Here is a 23,103-nt window from a genome sequence, read left to right on the forward strand (position 1 = left end):
CCAGTAGTCAGACTTCTTGAGTTGCCAGAGAGAATCCTCTGATGATGTTTAAAAATAATATATTAAATAAACCCAAGCCAAAAAAAATATATTCTTTCAAGTTTATGATTAAAAATATAATAAATTAGCTACACATTTCATATGTAAATTTAAGGGTACATAGATATCTGTGAAATAGTTTGTAACTTAGCTAATATTGATCATCAGCCAACAAATCAGTTTCTGTCTACACTGATCGTTCTCTAATCAAACTACTGGTTAATAAAAAGGTGAAATCAAAATAATGTGGCTTATAAATATTGTACTTATTTAACTACAAGGGCAAAAGCATAAAAGCTCTGTTCTTTATAGGTTCAGCAAGTACTAGACTCCATTTCTGTGAGGTCCTAAGGAGATTGGTAGCCAACAGTTAAAGAACACATATTTCAATATCAGATCAAGAATAGAAATATCTGTCTATTTTCAGATGGATATTAGTTCTCTGACAAACATCACATTTTTCTTAAATGTATAGGTTTTTAAGCAAAATCTATCTTGGGTTTGTCTCTACTGGACAGACTTAACAGTAACCATTTTGGTAAATAAATCTTAAACATATGCATTTTTTTGTACATCAGTTATACCTCATTAAAGCTTTAAAAAATTTAGTGGTTTAGAGAAGCAGAAAAACAAATGTAATTTTAACCAATTTTTATTCTTTTGATGAATAAGTACTTATTGACGAGTATCCTTGAAATATAATCATTTACTGTGTTTAGAATATGACATGTGTACAAAATATAACACATGTACAGAAAAGTTCATAAAATAAACAGCACATAGTTCAACTAAACAGGAATCCATGCTAGTGGGAATGTAATGGGATCTCATGATTGTTTTAATTTGCAAACTGAACTGAACTGAACTAAATGTGATTTGAGCACTTTTGAAATTTTTCTTGTCTATTTGGTATCTTTTTTTGAAGTAGCTACTCTCTTGCCCCTTTTTAAATGATGAATTATCTTTTTTATATTGATTTGTTGAAGTCACTTATATATTTTGGAAAGCACCTTTTGTTAGTTATATGTGTTGCGAATACCTTTGCCTACTCTGTGGCTTGCTTCTGCAGTCTTCTAATGATGTTTCTAGATAATTGGAAAACCTTTATTTTAATATAGCTCATTTTATAGATCTTTCCCTAGATGAACTGTATATTCTGACTGAAATATGGTAGGCAAGCATATGCTGTATGGTTTTAATCTTTTTAAATTCGCTAAATTTGCTTTAGGGTCATCATATGATCCATATTTGTGAATGTTTTATGGAAGTGTGAAAAGAACATATTTTCTTTATGAGTCTATTTCTCATCTACACCTATTATTTGTTCATTGTATTAGTCAAACCTGTTACATCCTTATTATTTTCTTGTTTATTTTATGAGCAGTTGTGTTTAATTTGACACTGTTATTTTAGGTATATCTACTTTTCCTTATCATTCTTCACTTTTTTCCTTTTTTTTTAAAAAAATTAAATTTATTTTAATTGGAGGCTAATTACTTTACAATATTGTATTGGTTTTGCCATACATCAACATGAATCCGCCATGGGTGTACATGTGTTCCCAATCCTGAACCCCCTCCCACCTCCCTCCCTGTACCATCCCTCTGGGTCGTCCCAGTGCACCAGCCCCAAGCATCCTGTATCATGCATCGAACCTGGACTGGTGATTTGTTTCTTACATGATAGTATACATGTTTCAATGCCATTCTCCCAAATCATCCCACCCTCTCCCTCTCCCACAGAGTCCAAAAGACTGTTCTATACATCTGTGTCTCTTTTGCTATCTCGCATATAGGGTTATTATTACCATCTTTCTAAATTCCTTATATATGCGTTAGTATACTGTATTGGTGTTTTTCTTTCTGGCTTACTTCACTCTGTATAATCGGCTCCAGTTTCATCCACCTCATTAGAACTGATTCAAATGTATTTTTTTAACGGCTGAGTAATACTCCATTGTGTATATGTACCACAGCTTTCTTATCCATTCATCTGCTGATGGACATCTAGGTTGCTTCCATGTCCTGGGTATTATAAACAGTGCTGCGATGAACACTGGGGTACATGTGTCTCTTTCAATTCTGGTTTCCTCGGTGTGTATGCCCAGCAGTGGGATTGCTGGGTCATAAGGCAATTCTATTTCCAGTTTTTAAAGGAATCTCCACACTGTTCTCCATAGTGGCTGTCCTAGTTTGCATTCCAACCAATGGTGTAAGAGGGTTCCCTTTTCTCCACACCCTCTCCAGCATTTATTGCTTGTAGATTTTTGGATTGTAGCCATTCTGACTGGCGTGAAATGGTACCTCATTGTGGTTTTGATTTGCATTTCTCTGATAAAGAGTGATGTTGAGCATCTTTTCATGTGTTTGTTAACCATCTGTATGTCTTCTTTGGAGAAATGTCTATTTAGTTCTTTGGCCCATTTTTTGATTGGGTCACTTATTTTTCTGGAATTGAGCTGCAGCAGTTGCTTGTATATTTTTGAGATTAGTTGTTTGTCAGTTGCTTTATTTGCTATTATTTTCTCCCATTCTGAAGGCTGTCTTTTCACCTTGCTTATAGTTTCCTTTGTTGTGCAGAAGCTTTTAATTTTAATTTAGGTCCCATTTGTTTATTTTTGCTTTTATTTCCAATATTCTGGGAGGTGGGTCTTAGAGGATCTTGCTGTGATTTATGTCGGAGAGTGTTTTGCCTATGTTCTCCTCTAGGAGTTTTATAGTTTCTGGTCTTATGTTTAGATCTTTAATCCATTTTGAGTTTGTTTTTGTGTATAGTGTTAGAAAGTGTTCTAGTTTCATTCTTTTACAAGTGGTTGACCAGTTTTCCCAGCAACGCTTGTTAAAGAGATTGTCTTTTCTCCATTGTATATGTTCTTGCCTCCTTTGTCAATTTTGCTTTATTTACTCTGAAGGTATGATGCTAGGCACATACATACTTAGTATTCTTATGTGTGAACTGAGTCTTTTTGACTGTGGAGTATCTGATTGTTTTCTGCAAGAGGATTGGTTAAAATTACCTAGTTCACTGTTTGGGGGACAAACTATAAGTGAACTCTGATAGAAACACACAGCCCTTTCTCTCCGGGAGTGTACTGTAAAGAGGAGGAAGCCTAATAGAAGGCACTTACAGTACAATTTTGAAGCATTGAGGGAGAACACAGTATGTGTGGTAGCCCACAGAAGGCCCCTTAACACAGATGTAGTTGACAGGAAGGATCCTAGAGAAGGTTGCCTCTGAGCTTGGTTTGGTCTTGTTTGGGGACTTGGTTAAGATGGCTCAGCTCTTTAGCATGGCAGGGAAACTGACAGGCAGGGGAAGGGAGTAGTTCTAAAGGCATAAATTTGTTTCCAATCATTTGCTATTTCAAACCATTTTCCAATATTTGCAATTATAAATAGATAACACTGCAGAGGAGAACTTTGGGCATTAACCTTTGCCTGTGTTCCATACTGTTTCTTGAGGGCAGGTTCCTCAAAGGAGACTTATCGCAGCAAGGGGCCCGGACTTTTTTATGCACAGAAGGGGACATCTAGTTCAAGGTCATAGGAGCCTTTTAGAAATAAACTACAAAAAAAAAAAAAAAGAAAGAAAGAAATAAACTACAGTGAAGCCAAGTTTTGAGGGGTGATTAGCAACAGGAGAAGGTAATGTCACCCCACTCCAGTACTCTTGCCTGGAAAATCCCATGGACGGAGGAGCCTGGTGGGCTGCAGTCCATGGGGTCGCTAAGAGTCGGACATGACTGAGCAACTTCACTTTCACTTTTCAATTTCATGCATTGGAGAAGGAAATGGCAACCCACTCCAGTGTTCTTGCCTGGAGAATCCCAGGGACGGGGGAGCCTGGTGGGCTGCCGTCTATGGGGTCACACAGAGTCAGACATGACTGAAGCAACTTAGCAGCAGCAGCAGCAGGAACAGGACAGGATGAGGTAGGCATATAAAAGCCTGGGGAATCTCACGGACACACAGGAGGGTAGAGGGGGCAGTAAGTAAGTAGTTCAGTGTATGTTGGCTTAGTCACCAGGTATGGAGGGTCATGCTAAAAGGGTGGACTTTAAGTGTAAACTAGGTTTATAGTTGATTCTACCAAAGGCCCTTTTCTCTTTTTCTTACCTTTGAAGTTCATGGAATCCATTTGTACCATATTCCTCAAATCATTATAACAGTTATCTTTTATATACCAGAACTTACTTTCCTTCCATCTCCCCAGGTGATTTTAGCATCTGGAACGTATTCTGTTTCCCCTCCATTGCCCACCATCATCCTAAATTGTGACAACTTCTCTTTACTTCTTTCATGTTCCTCTGTGGGCACGTGTTCACCGATGGGACTTCTCAGCCTAAGCCCAGCTCCCTCACTTTTTAGTTGTGTCATCTGTTAAATGCTCCTTAACCTCTCTTTGTTGCCATCTCTTCATGAGAACCTTAGCAATATCCATCACTGGGTTGTGAGAATTCAATGAAATCAGGTATGCAAAAACACCTGGCTTGCCTGTGCAGCATGGCAACAATTTCCCCTCCATTGTGAGTATCTGCATCCATCAAGGCTGAAAATGCCCTTTGTTACAGTTTAGAGCATCTCTAAGCAGCTTTAGAGAGGAAAATCAGAGAATTGCATGATTCCTAGAGCCTTCTCTTAGCTGTGGTTCCTCTCAATTAGGGACAAAGCCCAGGCTGGTGAGGGCACTTCACCTTTCTTTTGCTGGATCTGAGCATACAGTGAGGAGTTTGAACTTTAAGGCTTTTCATTGAACAGCTTCTACACATTCGAGAGACACTGTTTTCATGTTAACATAGCATGTCTTTCCTTCTCTTAGGTCATTCTTGCCTTCTTTCTGCTTGGTCCCTATTCTCCATGTTTCCCTCCCCCCACATCACAATGAAGAATCCAAACTCTGGCCATTTCAGATACTCAAAGATCACGGCAGGCTGACTAATTTTGCCCAGACTTTCTGTGAAAGCTCCGCATGTGCTGCTGTTTTGGGTTGCATAATTGATTTAATCTCTGATTTTAGAGGAACGTTGAACTCTTTTCGTGGGACTCTGCATACATTTCTCTAGGGCAAAAGCTGTCCTACTTTTTTTTTTTTCTCTCTGGTATCTGTTTAGTGCTAGGCCATTTCCCCCCCAAGAATCTAAACTACCCTCCGTGAAATAAATGAAATCACAGTTGGAAAACAGCTTACTGGACAGACTTCAAACCGCCAGATAAGAGCTACACCACACACATTTTCTGAACATTCTCCTCCTCCCCAGCATCCCTTCTTTCTGCTCTAGCACTTCTTTGTTTTGGCTAAGAGGATATATTAGTCACTCAGCTGAGTACCTAGGTGGAACAACCAAGTCCTTTACCATCTTATTGAGAAAACAGGCTGTGGGGTCTAATTCTTGCATGCCCATTGTCATACTGTTTGACTCCAGGAAAATTTACCTATCTCTCTGAGTCTTACTTTCAACGGTCGTCTGTAGACCGATGGCTGTGAAGCCTGGACTGTAGAGCTAGGTATGCATCAAGCTGGCAAATCACACTGAGCTTTTGGCTTCCCAAGTATAGATGGGGTGCCAACTGGGGAACATGATTTTATGCCCCTGAAAGACCACTTAGCCAAAAGAACAACCAGGCAATTTTAAGTTTCCATTTACTTCATATCATATTTGGCAGCCTCATTCTGGGTTTTGTTTTCAGGTATTTCGAAGTGGAAAGACATGTTTGATAACAGATGTGTTTTGTCAGCTTCTTTTATCCAGTTTGGAGATAATCTTCTCATTAGCTGCTTCTTCAAAAATCTAATAAGTGTACCAAGTTGCTTCAGTCATGTCTGACTTTGCGACCTTATGGACTCTAGCCTGCCAGGCTCCTCTGTCCATGGGATTTTCCAGGCAAGAATACTATTTCCTTCTCCAGAGGATCTTCCAGACCCAGGGATCAGACCTGCATCTCTTACTTCTGCATTGGCATTGGTAGGCAGGTTCTTTACCACTAGCTCCACCTGGGCTTTGTTATATTTTATATCCTCTAAGATATATTCCTGAAGAAAATAATCTTTGATAGGTTCATACTCAGAAACACAGTTTCAGTAATTTCCCCAAGCAATTCTCTTTCTATGAAAGTGACCAAACTCTGCAGTTTACATCAACAGGTTAAGGTCAGAAGTAATTCCCAACTGCTCATTGAACATCACAGCCTGAAGATTGTGTCCTTATGCTGCTAAAAGAGTTTAGGCTTAGATAATAACCCATTATTTGTTTCATAAAACACAGCACAAACAGACCATTGTTCAAATTCAGACCATTACTTACTAGTTGGATAAATTTGGATGAATTCCTTAGCCTCTGTTTCTCTTTCTGTATGAGTATTTAACCCTGAGATGAGATCTTACTTATCAGGTGTGTTGTGAAGATTAATTGCTAAAATACATGTAGAGCAATGTGGGGATCCAGCCATAGACAGTGTATCAGTCAGGTTTTGCTGGAATAATGCTGGGTAACAAAGAATCCCCAAGTTTCAGTGGCTCTCAACAACAAATATTGATGCCAGACTCAGTTTGACTTGGTTCAAGCTAAGGGGTTTCGTTTGGGTCTGCTGCATATGTTTCTTCATCCAGACCCTGGGGGCTACTTAAGGAATTCTCCTTTCATGGCAAGAAATGTTACTACAAAAGATCAGATGAAACTTGTCCAGCATTTTGAAGCATCAACTCAGAACTGGCATTACTGTCACTTCTACCCAAATTTCACTGGCCCAAACAAATCATGTGACCAAGCTCACTATTAATAGGTCAGGAAAGTACACTCTGCCTTAAAAAGAGTGAATATCTGCTGAGCAGTAATCCAGTCTTCCTCAGACATGTTCACTGCATCTTATTTCTCTACCTTTTCTTATTTCATCTGTGCAACATTGGCTGTTTTCCACCTACTCTATTTTATAGCATCTATTTTGCATTCTCAAAATTACATCACAACTTCCTTCTATCTCCTTAACTTCAAATAAATTTGCATTATATATTTTTCTTTTTAAACAGGTACTTCAGAAAATCCCTTAGAAAAAGAAAAAAAGCTTCTAATTCACCTTAGAGCTTCAGAGGGAGTCTTTTGTGACCGTTTCAATGGAATTCATATTGATCCAGGAACAGTTGGTAAGAGTATAATGCCACTGTTATTAAAAATGAAACGTATGTATTTTCTGATGGGGAAGTATCATTCATAGAACACCTGCCAAATTCCAGGCACGCTTCCAGGGAATTTATATTTATGATTTCATTTAACGGCTCTCCTGTAAGGAGTATCCATTCTAGAGATATCAAAACTAAGACTCAGAAATGGTAAACAATATGCTGAAACCCATACAGTGTTAATGCTGTCAGAACCTTAGATTTTTATCCAAGACTGGTCAGACACCAAAGGCTGGACAGTCTGTATTATCAGCTTTGAATACTGTGTGGTTATTCATAATATTTTAAAACTGATAGATCTATAGATTACTAAGAAACATTTACTGTTGACAATTTCTTCATTTGAAACTGCCACAGTACCAAGTCCTATTTTAAAATTCATCTACAGAAGAACAAAGAAACTGGGACTGAGCTTGTATAAGTATGATGTAAGGGCCACACAATAAAGTAGTTTTAAGGGAAAAGTATAAGAGACTTTTTACCGATTTCTGGTATTTTCTTATTTTCTCTGTATGGTAATTCCAGTTTTATAAGATCTCAGTCACTCAGTAAAATGGAAACAATCATATTAGGATAGCATGAAGTTTGATAACCTAGTTTCATAAAGTATAGCCATTGCCATGTAATACTTTGATAGAGATTTATTGCTTCCAAATGATTTTTCATATGTGCTATTTATTTTATCTTTTTATGAACATGAGGTTACGGAATATTTTACTTTTTTCCAAGTTGACAGACTAGATGGATCATAACAGGAACACAGACGTTTTTTTGTCTGGTAACCACTCTGTTCCATGGAGTGCCACCAAAGACGTGGACTAGGCTTGCGTTAAGAGTATATGAGGGTGTGCAGCTTGATTCGCAATGTCAGCTGTATTGCCAAACAAGTGTTTTTTGAAAATTTCTCTGATGCTAAATTGAAAAAGGAATGAAATGTTTGTCACTGCATAAGTAAAATTTAAAATAATCTCTACGAGTATTATAATCTTCTTGAAACAAATAAGAAATTGTGTTGTTTTGCAGTAAACCTTTGGTGACTGGGAATGATCAGCAAATCTTTCTGGTAAATTAAAGGAAATAAAATGGTTTATGTTAAAATCTTTGTTGTTGGAAATTCTTCTAAATTACTCCATGTTCCTCTCCTATATAGCTTTCATAGCTAATAGTGGAAAATATTAATTTTTTGATAATGATGATATTATATTATTGTTATGAAAGACTGATTCCACAACATGTCCTGAAAGTGGGAATATTGTTTTCATTTCCACTAATCCTTATTTTAGTTTTATTATCTTCTGACTTTTTGCTGAGAATATGGTAAAACTGTGGGTGCTGACACAAATAGTTGATTAGGTTCTAATTAATTGAGCTTTTTTTAGTTTACATTGGATGAAAGCCCAAGGCATACTATTTATGCCTGACTGGTGTTTACTTCCTTTATTTATGCATTTGCTGCTAAAAATTGTGAAATCTTTGAATTCCAGTAAAAGGGGTACATTAATCCAAGGGTATGAAGGCAATCAATCCATTTGGGTGCAGGAAGAAAATACTAGAAACTTCTATTCAAACATGTATAAATATATTCATTTGTATGTATGGTTATTTATCTAATAACAAATAAATAGACATGTTAAGGGTGCACAGTCATAATTCTGGTGCTGCTTGATTTCATGCTCAAAACATATTTAGATGACTAAAATATGGAGAATTTTGCCTTATGTGATTTTAAATGGCAATAAAATGTGTAAGAGGAAAGACCTGGAGGAATAAAACTGGACTTCATCAAGCATGTCCCTGGTAAGACTTTAATTTATGAGTCTGAAATAAATTATATTTTGAAACAAAGGAGTTAGAGATCTATCCTTTGATATCTGTAATGCAAACAAAACAAAACAAAACAAAACAAAACCCACTGAGGTCCAGCCACTGAAAATAAAGCTCATAGCACCAAATCTCTTTCTTCAGGAAACAAAATTACCCTTTTCTTCAGAAAATCTACTGTATAACACAAAATATCAAAACCGGTTAGCTTCCAACAGAGTTGCAAATGGTTTGGAGACACTTAATGGTGGAAATCTAACTAGTTAGCTGTTAGAGGGGTCTGTTTTCCAGCTCTTGGATTTCTAGGTGTGATGTAGCATTCATTTCTCTATAGTTTTAAAGAGAAAAATGTTTCATAGTTATGTGAGATATAGGTGACCTGCTGAAAATAAAGCACTTAAATGTTCTTTTTATAATAAGGTTGACATCTTAACATACAGTTTCTGTATTATGTATCTTACACAATAAGTGCTCCAGTGAATTTTACTTGTGTGGTCTTAATTTTCTTGGAAGGAGTTTCCTATCAAACTGTTGCTCCTTTTATTTTCAGGAGTGTTTGGGAAAGTTCAGCTTCATAGTGCTTATCCTAAGAAATCCTGGACACGTCTTGGGGCTGACATTGCTTCAGGCAATGAGAGGTAAGGAATGAGAGTAATTTAGGGGGATATATTTTTTGGTTTAACTTGCTTTGGCTGGAGGTTTTGTTACAATAGGAAATTAAATTTTAGGTTAAGAATCATAATTCAAGGTGAGATAAGTGGGAAATATTAAAGGCTACAGGGATTTAAAACATACTCTGTAATGTAATAGGAGAACAAAACAAGCAAAGGGTTGGGGAGGATATAATTTATTTAAGGAGTAAATTTTATTTATTTATTTTTAAACTTTTTGTTTTGTATTGAGGTACAGTTGATTAACAATGTTGTAATAGTTTTGGGTGAGGTTCTCAGCCATGTATATACATATATCCATTCTCCCCCAAACTCTGCTCCTGTCCAGGCTGCCACATAACACTTGCAGAGTTCTGTGTGCTGTACAGTAGGTCCTTGTTGATCCATTTTAAATACAGCAGTGGGTACACGTTCATCCCAAACTCCATAACTATCCCTTTCCCCCATCCTTGCCCCTGGCAACCATAAGTTCATTCTCTAAGTAAGGAGTAAATTTTAGATAATACATGTTTACTGCTGTCAGTAAATCTTTAAAAAATATGAATTCTATGAGATAATAGATAAAATATGAGGTCGGACTGTAATATTTGAATTGAAGTGATGAGATAAAATGAGTGAGATGAAGTATATAAAGAATGTTATGGAATTTAAATTCAATGATGGAATTTAATAATACTTTGATGGCAATAAAGAATAAAATCACCGCTGCCTCAAAGTGAGTGCGTTCATTCATGCTAAGTCGCTTCAGTCGTATCTGAGTCTTTGCGACTCTATGGACTTGTAGCCGGCCAGGTTCCTCTGTCCTTGGGATTCTCCAGGCAAGAATACTGGAGTGGGTTGCCAAGCCCTTTTCCATGAAATGAGTAGGCAACATAAAAAAGAAACTGATGGAATCTACATGAATGAAGAGATAAGATCAAGAGATAAAATGATAAAAGAGAAGGTATTAGAAATAGAGAACAGAAAATAAAAGCACATTTTGGTGATGGCTCTTTTTAATAAGAGTCCAGAATGATGGCTCTTTTTAATAAGAGTCCAGAATAATGACACCACAAAGAATAATTAAAACTTAACTAAAATACACATAAAAGACTTGGAATTAGTTCCATTTCATTTGAACAACATTGAGAATCATGACTGCTCCAAATCCTCACAGCATAAGACAAAACAGTGAAAAAAGTAAAAGAAAAACAAAAGAAGACATAAAGCTTGATAACATTAGAATTCTCTACACCGTTAAATGTCAGAAGATATTAGTGCAAGAATCTATACATGTGTAGGGAAAAATGATTATAGGCAAAGGTTTGGCTTATAAACATAGACCTGCTAAAATGCTGTTCACATATGAGAGCAAAAGAAACCTTCCACTTTGCAAGAACTGAAAAAAATTAAAAACCGTGTTCTAATAAAGAGATTAAACTGAATCTAAAATTTAAGAATGCAAATAAAATCCAGAAATTGTCAAAAGGTTAATAAAAATAGGTATAGTAAGGAAAGTTTTACGCTAGATAATATAGAAATAAAGTAAATCTCTATAAAAAAGATAGGAAATTACCAGAAACAGAAATAGTAATGAAAGTATAGATATGAGTATAGATACAGTAAGGAAAGTTTTATACCAGATAGCGTAATATCTTATGTTGTATATGAAATATATAAAGTAAATCTCTAAAAAAAGAAAGGAAATTAACAGAAACAAAAATAATAATGAAGGCAATGAAGTTTGCTTACCTCTTTCATTTTAAACCTTTAAATTAGATTAAAATTATAAAGAAAATATGAAGAAATATGACTAAATAGTAAAGACAATTTAATTGGTTTATATAAAATATGTTTACCCCAATATAATTATAATTAAAAAGTTTAATAAATTTTAATAAATTATATACAACAATTACAGTAAAATAAACAGAGATTAACACAAAATTTTAGCCAACTGCCTTAATCTTTTGCAAGATGGAAGAAAAAAAATGATATATCTTCTCCTAAATAACTTTTGTATCAAAGAGATCAAACTTTTATCAATAGAATACTTGGAAAATAACAGTAATGAGAATAATTGAATAAGACATGGCCATACATGTCATCACATTAAATGCCTTTATTGTTGAATAAGAAAATATAAAAATAAATGAACCAGGTTGTTAGTATTAGAAACCAGAAACAAAATAACCACAGTTCAGTTCAGTCGCTCAGTCGTGTCCGACACTTTGCGACCCCGTGAATCGCAGCACGCCAGGCCTCCCTGTCCATCACCATCTCCCGGAGTTCACTCAGACTCACGTCCATCGAGTCCATGATGCCATCCAGCCATCTCATCCTGGGTCGTCCCCTTCTCCTCCTGCCCCCAATCCCTCCCAGCATCAGAGTCTTTTCCAATGAGTCAACTCTTCGCATGTATGAAATCAATCCATACCTGATAAAGACAGAAATTGGTAATTTACAAAGTAGAAATTAGTAGACTTGATTTTTTTTTTAGAAGTACCGGTATAATCTTTACTACCTAAGCACACAAAACAAAATATAATTCAGAAATGGGGATTCAAATATAATAGATACCGAAGAGATTAAAATGGTAATCTAAAAATATGTATATCTATAGAGTATCATTCTGAAATTAAGAAAAAATAAGTTATATATAGAAACATAAATGATCATAATTGTCTAAAGAAGACTAAAATTTGAGAGAACCAATAACAGCAAAAATCGTAAAGTTATCAAATATTTATTTCCAAGAATACATTTTGTTCAAATAAATTTATGGCATGTTCTCCTACCCATTCATGCAGTCAACAAACACTTATTGTGCTCTATAATCTATTCCATAGCATAGAAAAATATGTGAAGACTGCCAATTCGTTTTAGCAAGCATGTATAAAATAATTTTTAAAACAGCTGCTAAAGATAACTCAAAAAGAGAAAACTGAGGCAACATCCAAGCTGTATCCTAAATAAAACAGCAACAAATGAAATCCAGTAATTTATTGGAAAATGAGTGATTAATTCAAGCAAAGCAGGATGGTTTGAAATGAATTAATTAATATAACTTACCTAAATAAAAAAATATAAAGACTAAGAATTTGTTCAGTTTGGTACAAAACAGAAATGCGTTTAGTAAAATTCAGCTTGCATTCTTGGAATAAATGATAAATTAAGACTATAATGATATGTTTCTTAATGGGGTGGTTTAGTCATTAGTTGAGAATCACTGCTTTAAGTAATAATAGAAAATAAATAATTAAAAATCTCTCTTATACAAGCAACTTTCTTTTCTATTGAAAAACTGGCATTAAAAATCACAGTATATTACAGCTCTCACTAAAAATAGTTTACAAATTTTTAGCCAATATATTGAATCAAGTAAATACTGTAACTAAAAAAATCAGCTGTAACTACCAAGAGGAATTCAAATTATCTTTTTTTTTTTGAAGATTATATACACTTTTTTTCTAGAAAAGTAGAGAATCATCTGAAAAAACAACAGGAGCTTTCAGTAAAAGCACAAATCAATAGCCTTTTAATATGTGAGCATTACAATTTTAAATTACAGTGTACAGTGTTATTTAAAATTTCAATTGAAAATATCTATAAATAAACAAGTGAAATTACAGGAGCCATAAAAGCAGATCTATAAAACACTAGTCAAAGGCATAAAGGAGATCAGAATAAATGGTGATGCAAAACATAAATGGAAAAACTCCATGTTTTAAACATGTCAATTTAATGCAAATTTAATCACAAACCAAAAAATGCATTTTGAATCTGACTCATTAAATCTATGTCTTCTGGTACATTAAATACTTGAAGATAGCCAAATGTTATCAATTATTTAAATACATACATATATATGTGTGTGTATATATGTATATTGCATCCCTGGTAGCTCATCTGGTAAAAAATCCTCCTGCAGTGCAGGAAACCCTACTTTGATTCCAGGAAGACCCACTTGAGAAGGACTAGGCTACCCACTCTAGTATTCTTGAGCTTCCCTGGTGGCTCAGCTGGTAAAGAATCTGCCTGCAATGTGGGAGACCTTGGTTTGATCCCTGGGTTGGGAATCATATATATATATATACACACACACACCTTTAATGTGAGTAATTATTGTTATTGGCACCAGAACTGGAGAGACTACACAGCAATAGACTACATAGCAATATTCAAATAGAATTGGAATAAATTAGCATTTCAATTTTAAGGGCTTCCCATTTAGTTGAAAATTTGTGCTGGAATAATTGGTCAATGCTTTGGAAAAATATAAAATTAGATTCCCACTTTATCCTTTACTATAAATTATCAGTTCAGTTCAGTTGCTCAGTCATGTCCAACTCTTTGTGACCCCATGGACTGCAGCATGCCAGGCTTCCTTGTCCATCATCAAGTCCCAGAGCTTGCTCAAACTCATGTCCATCAAGGCGGTGGTGCCATTCATCCATCTCATCCTCTGTCATCCCCTTCTCCTCCTGCCTTCAATATTTCCCACCATCAGGGTCTTTTCCAATGAGTCAGTTCTTCGCATCAGGTGGCCAAAGCAGTGAAGCTTCAGCATCAGCATCATTCTGAACAGATTTCCTTTAGGATTGACTGGTTTGATCTCCTTGCAATCCAAGGGACACAGTTCAAAAGCATCAGTTCTTTGGTGCTCAGCTTTCTTTATAGTCCAACTCTCACACCCATACATGATTACTGGAAAAACCATAGATTTGACTGTACAGAACTTTGTTGGCAAACTAATGTCTCTGCTTTTTAATACGCTGTCTAGGTTTGTCATAGCTTTCCTTCCAACAAACAAGTGTACTATAAATTATAGATGAATTTAAAATGACTAAATGTTATAAAGCAAAACCATAAAATTATCTGAAGAACATTTAAATATTGTATGATTTTGAACTAGGAAACACTTGTGGGATCATAACAAGAATTATAACAAACATAACAGCAAGAAATAATAGATTTGGGAACGTTAAAAAGACCAGTATTTTTGCATGTCAGTTACAAAATAAAATGGCAATTGACAAATGAGAAAATATTTACAATATACAATAGTATGTATGGAGGGTTAATATTTTTGTATGTAAAGCACTGTTAAGAATAAAAAGAAAACAGTATGAATACCAGAAGATTAATTGCTAAACAGTTGAATGAATTGCATAAATCACAAAAGAAGACATGCATCTGACTAACAAACATAGGCAAAAATGTTCTGTACTAGAACTGAAATACATATTAAGCAAATGAAAATTAAATACCGTTTTAAAATTTCAAATTGGCAAAAGTGAAAAAGAATGAATTTCAGGTGACAAAGGGGAAAAGATATAGGCAGTGGGGATGGGGGAGAAATATTACATATTAGCCTACTTTTGTAACTAAAAGTAATATTTACGTATACATATATGTAAATAAAGAAATGTCTGAAAGACATATAGCACAGCAAGGAAACTGTTGATGAGTTGATAGATAGCTGCTGCTTTGGTGTGTTTTTCTCGAAGTACAGAATATCTTAATAGAAAGTTGTTATTTTTGTAGTTATGCTAACATTGCTATATATTTCAACACAATTTTTGTGAATTCTTACCATATGTCAGACATTGAACGGTGGCCTGAATATACGATTACCAGTGAAAATTGACATGATCTCTGCCTTCAGACATTAATCAAATAAAAAGTAATGTAAAATTGCATCTATGATAGAGGCTATGAAGGAAGGTGGTATAGAATTCTAAAAACATGAGAACTTGAGGCAATGATTGAGGTTAGAGAAGGCTTCCCTTAAGAGTGGTTTCAAAGGTGGGAACTAAAAGATGAGTGGGCATTCACTAAGCAAAGTGGGGGCAGGGTGTGTGCGAAGAGTACTGTAGCCAGAGCAAACAGCGCTTCAGTTCAGTTCAGTTCAGTCGTGTCCGACTGTTTGTGACCCCATAAATAGCAGCACTCCAGGCCTCCCTGTCCCTCACCATCTCCCGGAGTTCACGCAGACTCATGTCCATCAAGTCGGTGATGCCATCCAGCCATCTCATCCTCTGTCGTCCCCTTTTCCTCCTGCCCCCCAATCCCTCCCAGCATCAGAGTTTTTTCCAATGAGTCAGCTCTTCGCATGAGGTGTCCAAAATACTGGAGTTTCAGCTTTAGCATCATTCCTTCCAAAGAACACCCAGGATTGATCACCTTTAGAATGGACTGGTTGGATCTTGTTGCAGTCCAAGGGACTCTCAAGAGTCTTCTCCAGCACCACAGTTCAAAAGCATCAATTCTTCAGCACTTAGCTTTCTTCACAGTCCAACTCTCACATCCATACATGACTACTGGAAAAACCATAGCCTTGACTAGATGGACCTTTGTTGGCAAAGTAATGTCTCTGCTTTTGAATATGCTATTTAGGTTGGTCATAACTTTCCTTCCAAGGAGTAAGTGTCTTTTAGTTTCATAGCTGCAATCACCATCTAAAGTGATTTTGGAGCCCCCCAAAATAAAGTCTGACACTGTTTCCACTATTTCCCCATCTATCTGCCATGAAGTGATGGGACCAGATGCCATGATCTTCGTTTTCTGAATGTTGAGCTTTAAGCCAACTTTTTCACTCTCCTCTTTGTGACCACATGGGCTGCAGCACAGCAGGCCTCCCTGTCTATCACCAACTCCCAGAGTTTGCTCAAACTCATGTCCATTGAGTCAGTGGTGCCATCCAACCATCTCATCCTCTGTCATCCCCTTCTTCTGCCTTCAAAATTTCCCACCATCAGGGTCTTTTCCAATGAGTCAGTTCTTCGCATCAGGTGGCTAAAGTATTGGAGTTTCAGCTCCAGCATCAGTCCTTTCAATGAATATTCAGGGTTGATTTCCTTTAAGATTGACTAGTTTGATATCCTTGAAGTCCAAGGGACTCTCAAGAGTCTTCTCCAATTCCACAGTTCAAAAGCATCAATTCTTTGGTGCTTAGCTTTCTTTATAGTCCATTTCTCACATCCGTACATGACTACTGGAAAAACCATAGCTTTGACTATATAGAACTTTGTTGGCAAAGTAATGTGTCTGCTTTTTAATATGCTGTCTAGGTTTGTCATAGCTTTTCTTTCAAGGAACAAACGTATTTTAATTTCATGGCTTCCATCACCATCTGCAGTGATTTGGGACTCAAGAAAATAACGTCTGTCACAGTTTCCATTGTTTCCCCATCTGTTTGCCATGAAGTGATGGGACCAGATGCCATGATCTTAGTTTTCTGAATGTTGAGTTTTAAGCCAACTTTTTCACTGTTCTCTTTCACTGTCATCAAGAGGCTCTTTAGTTCTTCTTTGCTTTCTGCCATAAGGGTGGTGTCATCTGCTGGTCTGAGGTTATTGATATTTCTCCTGTCAATCTTGATTCCAGCTTGTGCTCCATCCAGCCTGGCATTTCTCATGATGTACTCTGCTGCTGCTGCTACTGCTATTGCTGCTAAGTCGCTTCAGTCGTGTCCGACTCTGTGCAACCCCATAGACAGCAGCCCACCAGGCTCCCCTGTCCCTGGGATTCTCTAGGCAAGAACACTGGAGTGGGTTGCCATTCCTTCTCCAATGATGTCCTCTGCATATAAGTTAAATAAGCAGGGTGACAAAATATAGCCTTGATGTACTCCTTTCCTAGTTTGGAACCAGTCCGTTGTTCCATCTCCTGCTGGTTCTTTTCATTACAGTTAAACTCAGTTCCATTTGTTCCCATTTCTTTGAGGCCAGTTCTCGGAATGTGGCAGCTCATGTCCTGGGTAGTCTGGTCATTATGTAGTTAACTTCTTCCATCTAGTGTTTTAGTATCTATAAGACAGTGCATAGGATACGGCTTAGAATATTATCTATAAGCCCTTGAGAAAGAACAAAAGGTCCTTGAATATGATTGATGGTTATATTATTATTATTTAGTCTCCTTATGGTTTTCCTTTGTTTCTGCATTTTTTACTTCTCTGATTAATCTTATTCTTTGACTAGAGTTTTCCTGGACAAAAGGCACACTGAAGATATGGTGGGAGGGAGTGGGCAAGGACCATAGGATCCTCTCCATCTGAGGATGAATTGGGCGTGAGGTGCTTACTTGGGTCTGGTTTGTGTAAATGGGTGGCAGCACCATTCACTAGTGGAGGACTAAATTTGTTGGAAAAGATGAGTTCAGATTTGGTCAGGTTGAGTTTAAAGTGCTTTTCTGATGCCCAGAAGAATTTGTCAGGGAGGCATTTCTAACAGGAATCAATAAGAATCTTTAATTGTTATCAGGTTAGCAAGTTGGAATTTGGCAGGAGCCATATGAATGGATTTTTCTTATAAGAATGTGTTAAAAACCTCATTCAGAATCAAGTTATAGGCTATTGTGAAAGAAACTCAATTTTATTAATTAAAACTATCGATAGTAATTAACTAGCTGCCACTTACTGAGTTCTTATCATCTAGGCTCATTCTGTGTCAGACATCTACCAAGCATTGTACATACACTATCTAACTTAAATCTCTCAGTGCTACAAGTTACATGTTACTATCTGCACTTTATAGATATAAAAACTGAGGCTGGAGAAGAGAAGTAAAATTTCCAAGGTCAGAAAGCTATAGTTTCTGAGGTTAGATTTTTACCATAGCTTGTCTGATTCCATTTTTTGTGTTCTACATACTACAAATATTAAAAACACAATCATATTAAAAACAAAATTATTTAGTATCAGTCCTGAGGAGGAGTACTTTAATACGTTTATATATAATGATATATGGTTATCATAGTGCATTCATTTTATGGATTTCTTTTTTTAACCTTTTAAAAATATGTGAAATAATTTAAGACTCACAGGAAGTTGCAAAAATAGTAGAATTCCCATGTATCCTTGATTCAGCTTTCCTTAATGATATCTTACATAACCACAGACTATAAAATTCAACAAGTTGATATTAATACAGTATTAACTGAACTACAGACCTCAATCAACCTGTTTCTTTAAACATTGATCTACAATCTTCCTTCTATTAAAAGCCAATTTAATATGTCTGTCTAATGTTCCTTTTCTTTATAGTTTATTATAAGATATTGAATGTAGTTCCCTGTCCTATATAGTAAACCCTTGTTGTCTATTTTATATATAGTAGTGTGCATCTGTTAATCCCATATTGCCAATTTATCCCATACCTCCATCCCCTTTGGTACCCATAACTTTATTTTTTATGTCTGTCTGTTTCTCTTTCATAAATCAGTTTATCTGCATTATTTTGTGTTACACATACAAGTGATACCATATAATATTGTCTTTCCCTGTCTGACTTATTTCACTTAGTATGACAATTTCTGGGTCCATCCATGTTGCTGCAGATGGCACTATTTCATTCTTTTTTTAAATAGCTGATTAATTTTCCATTGTGTATATATACCATGTCTTCTTTATCTTTTCATCTGTTGTTTGGCACTTGGGTTGTTTCTGTGTCTTCACTATTATAAATAGTACTGCTATGAACATTGGGGTACATGTATCTTTTCAAGTTAGAGCTTTTGTCTTTTCCAGATCTATGGTGGGGGGTGGGATTGCTGGATCATAGGGAAACTCTATTTTTAGTTTTTAAGCGAAATTCTACATTATTTTCCACAGTGGCTGCTCTGTGGATACACTTTGTTTGGAATATTTATTGTGTCTCCTTCTGCTACACACTCACTTTGGCACTTCCATGTTGCTTTCCAAAACAGCTTCTCTACTGGCTTTCTAAATATTTGATAAATGCAATTAGAGGGTCAGAAGTACCCTTGCATCTCTTCTTTACCTTTACACTTCCTACTGATCTTTAAAGATTCTATCACACCTCCCACAGGACATTCAGTCTCCCCTCCAGCACACACTGATTTTCTACCATTTGAATCAATATACCATGTGATTCTATGATTTATAATTTTAATAAAAATATACTTCTTAGTAATTGATACTAAGCTGCTTCAGGTATGTATGTCCTGTTCCTCCAAGTAGTGTTCTACAGGAGAGGAAAATACTGGTTTTTTTACTTATTTATTTGGTGTATTATTTAGCATCCAGCACACAACATAAATTAAAGAAGAGTTCTTAATAAGTGTGTGCTACACTGGACTGATGTGTCTTTTCTGGAAATCAGTACTTATAGAGCCTGTTGACTCAATGGCATCTTGTCTAATAAATTAGAATATTGAATTTAAATTCAAAAATTACTATAATTATTTTGGTGCTCATTAATCAAACCTCATGAATATACTGTAACAACTTAGTTCAAATATTAGAACATAAAGATGGTGACCTTCTTCATTTATTAGCAGGAGTTCAGGATCACATTGTAGTATCCAAAAGAAGATGGTTCCTTTTGGTCCAATGAGCTAGTGGGTCCTAATCTTAAACTGGCTATTGTCTCCATGCTTGGAAAAGACATATGAATTAGGAAGGGAGGAGGGACATAGATTCCTACAATGAAAATGAGCTGGAACATTGAGGACAGCAGATTAAAATACTTTTAATTATGCAATTAACTAAAAGTGTATTTCAGGTAAGGTACTTTCTCTGAGTCTCAGTTTCTTTTTCTATAATAGGAAAAAAATAATACTTGGTTAATAGAGTAGTTATAAGGATTAAGTGAATCAATGTGTATAAAGCACTTAGGCTGGTTTCTGGCGCTACGTCAGCCTCACGTCATGGTAGTTATTACAGTAACCAGGATTCTTTCAATGGAAAGTAAAAGTAAAAGCAACCCTTCTTAATCCATTTGGGAAATTGCATTGGGCCCTCCCTCCACCTCTCCTCTTTCTCTATTTTAGCCTCACTTGTTCCTACTGAAGAGATTTCCACATTCTGTAAGGTGCAACTGAAGCCTGAAGCCGTTGGCTTTTCCCAGCTTTACCATTAGAGAGGAAATTTCTCTTTCTCCTTAGTTGCAATTCAAAAGTCCAGGAGACTGCAGTTGTTAGCACTGTAATGTATAACTTGCTAAGAGAGTAGAACTCGAGTGTTCTCACCAAACAATAGCAAAAAAAAGGTGAATGTGTGAGGTGACTGATGTATTGATTAGCTCAGTGGGGGAATCTTTTCAGAATGTGTATGTATATCATATCAAATCAGCATATTATATGCTTGAAATATCTTGAGTGAGTGAGTGAAAGTTGCTCAGTCGTATCTGACTCTTTGTAACACCATGGACTATACAGTCCATGGAATTCTCCAGGCCACAGTATTTGAGTGGGTAGCCATTTCCTTCTCCAGGGGATCTTCCCAACCCAGGGATCAAACCCAAGTCTCCCTCATTGCAGGAGAATTCTTTACCAGCTGAGCCACAAGGGAAGCCCTACAACTTTATTTTTTGATTATACCTCATAAAGCTGGAAAAGGGAAAGGATTTTAACTAATGAAGGCAGGTTGGATCCCTTGCCCACCCTTTGGCAAAAGGTGTGCAGGTCTCACTAAGACCACTTAGTGTGGTGAATGAGGAGATCAGGTCTCAGAAGAGATGTGATGTGTTTCCAGAAAAAAGGAGAAAATAGATCAGGTAGGCAAACAGTTGAGGGCTTTCCCAATGGAGACATGGGCTCAATCCCTGGATTGGGAAGATCACCTGGAGGAGGAGAATGGCAACCGAGTCCAGTATTCTTGCCTAGAAAAATCCCATGGATAGAGGACCCTGATGGGCTACAATCCAAAGGGCCTCAAAAGTTGGACATGACTAAGCATGACATAGAATGGCAGACAAACAGTTGACACCAAGGACCATTCATATTATTACCGTCACCATCAATACCATTACAGGATTCAGTTTCTTTAAACACCTCACATAGTTCACTGGAGTCTGAGCGTCCTTGGCCAATTTCAATGGCAATTGACAAAAGAAAGTTTAAACAGGAGTTAAAAAAAAAAAAAGCCTCAGTATTACTAAAGATCAGAATTCTATGGCCACTCTTAATTCCTCAGGGAAGAACATTTTGACATCCAACACTCTGAACCTATGGTCAAGTGCATCTGTTGTCGTTAAGATCTCCCTAAAGTTTAATTAAATTCATTTAAGTTATAGGTATTTCTATATGAATGGTGGCAAAAAGTTTTAAATCAAATTTGTAAGTGTATTTGTTTCATTCTTTGTAATTATGTCCTTTTGACCAAAAGTATTGCATTTTTCTCTAAACTAGGAAAAACTTAATGCAAAAACAAAGGAAGCTGCTGATATTTTGTTTATACTTTTCAAAAGTTATCTTTCAGGAGACTTTTGCAGTGATTATTCAGTTTCCTCTCTCTTCTCATATGGTTTCCATTTAGAGCCAATTATGTTGCAAACAACTCTTTTTATTTTTTGGTTTATTTGTTATTTTTGGTGTGTTTTGCTCAGAAAAGTGAGCAACTCTCCCCTCTCCCCTGTAGCTATAAGATTCTTATTAGTATTAATCAGACACATGAAATCGAGCTGGGATTCAAATCCTTAAGGCTTAAGCTAGGATTTCTTGAAATGGTTGATGGGTCTTCCTTCAAGTAGGAAGAGTGAATCTTTGAATTGAAAGAGTTTAAGGAATATTGATACTTGACTAGCAGAACTTTCTAGGCTATTAATACTGGAACCAAAAATTTCCCTGAATTTACTACTATTGCTGTGTAGACAGAGAAGGAGCCATGCTCCCTTGCCATTTGTATATTTTCTTAAGAGATACAGAATCTCAAGATTTCAGTAGTATACAGGAGAGAGAATTGTTCATAGATCTGTAAGGTTTTGGAAACCAGCATGACAAAAGTTAAGTTCATTTATATTTTTATTGTAAAGTTTGGAATAATAATTTCAGTAATTCCTTTTCTCTTTGCCTAGAAAATTGTGAGGAGCTCTGGGGTTTACATAGCTGGATAGTCCTATTTTCATTAAATATTAACTATCAAGTGGCACTAGTGGTGAAGAACCTGCCTGCCAATGCAGGAGACATAAGTGATGTCGGGTTCCATCGCTGGGTTGGGAAGATCTCCTGGAGGAGGAAATGGCAACCCATTCTAGCATTCTTACCTGCAGAATTCCCATGGACAGAGGAGCCTGGTGGGCTACAGTCCATAGGGTCACAAAGAGTCGGACATGACTGAAGTGACTTAGTACACACACAACAATGTCAAAGTTGGGTAGCCGCAGAAGAGAGTACAAAATCATTTACAAAGCAGTGGTATCTGTTTGGTCAAAATGATGAACAGAAATGGGACTGGGTGTTCAGTGGAGAGCTTCCCATGGGATGACTTCTTGAAGGCAAAGGAGCTTCAGTACATTTTTAAGACGGAAGAGCAGAATACAGGAGATGATATTTTAATAGATAGGTGAGAAGCACATTATCTATTTCTTGGCAGGGTCAGCAGGTTCATCAGGTTGGAGCAGAGGACTTATATAAGGGAGTTGAGGGATAAGGCTCTAACTATTTCTTAGTTTATATT

General features: G+C 36.3%; 1 protein-coding gene across 1 annotated transcript in view; it reads left to right on the plus strand.

Moving 5' to 3' along the window:
* PKHD1 (PKHD1 ciliary IPT domain containing fibrocystin/polyductin) overlaps positions 1-23,103 on the plus strand; it is a 448,252-nt gene that overhangs the window by 288,372 nt on the left and 136,777 nt on the right. The window contains exons 53-54 of the mRNA XM_052647828.1: positions 7,063-7,176; positions 9,584-9,671. Coding sequence (XP_052503788.1) covers positions 7,063-7,176; positions 9,584-9,671 — 202 coding nt within the window. The remainder of the gene's footprint in view (positions 1-7,062; positions 7,177-9,583; positions 9,672-23,103) is intronic.

Source organism: Budorcas taxicolor, chromosome 11, assembly GCF_023091745.1.
Source record: "Budorcas taxicolor isolate Tak-1 chromosome 11, Takin1.1, whole genome shotgun sequence".
NCBI lineage: Eukaryota > Metazoa > Chordata > Mammalia > Artiodactyla > Bovidae > Budorcas > Budorcas taxicolor.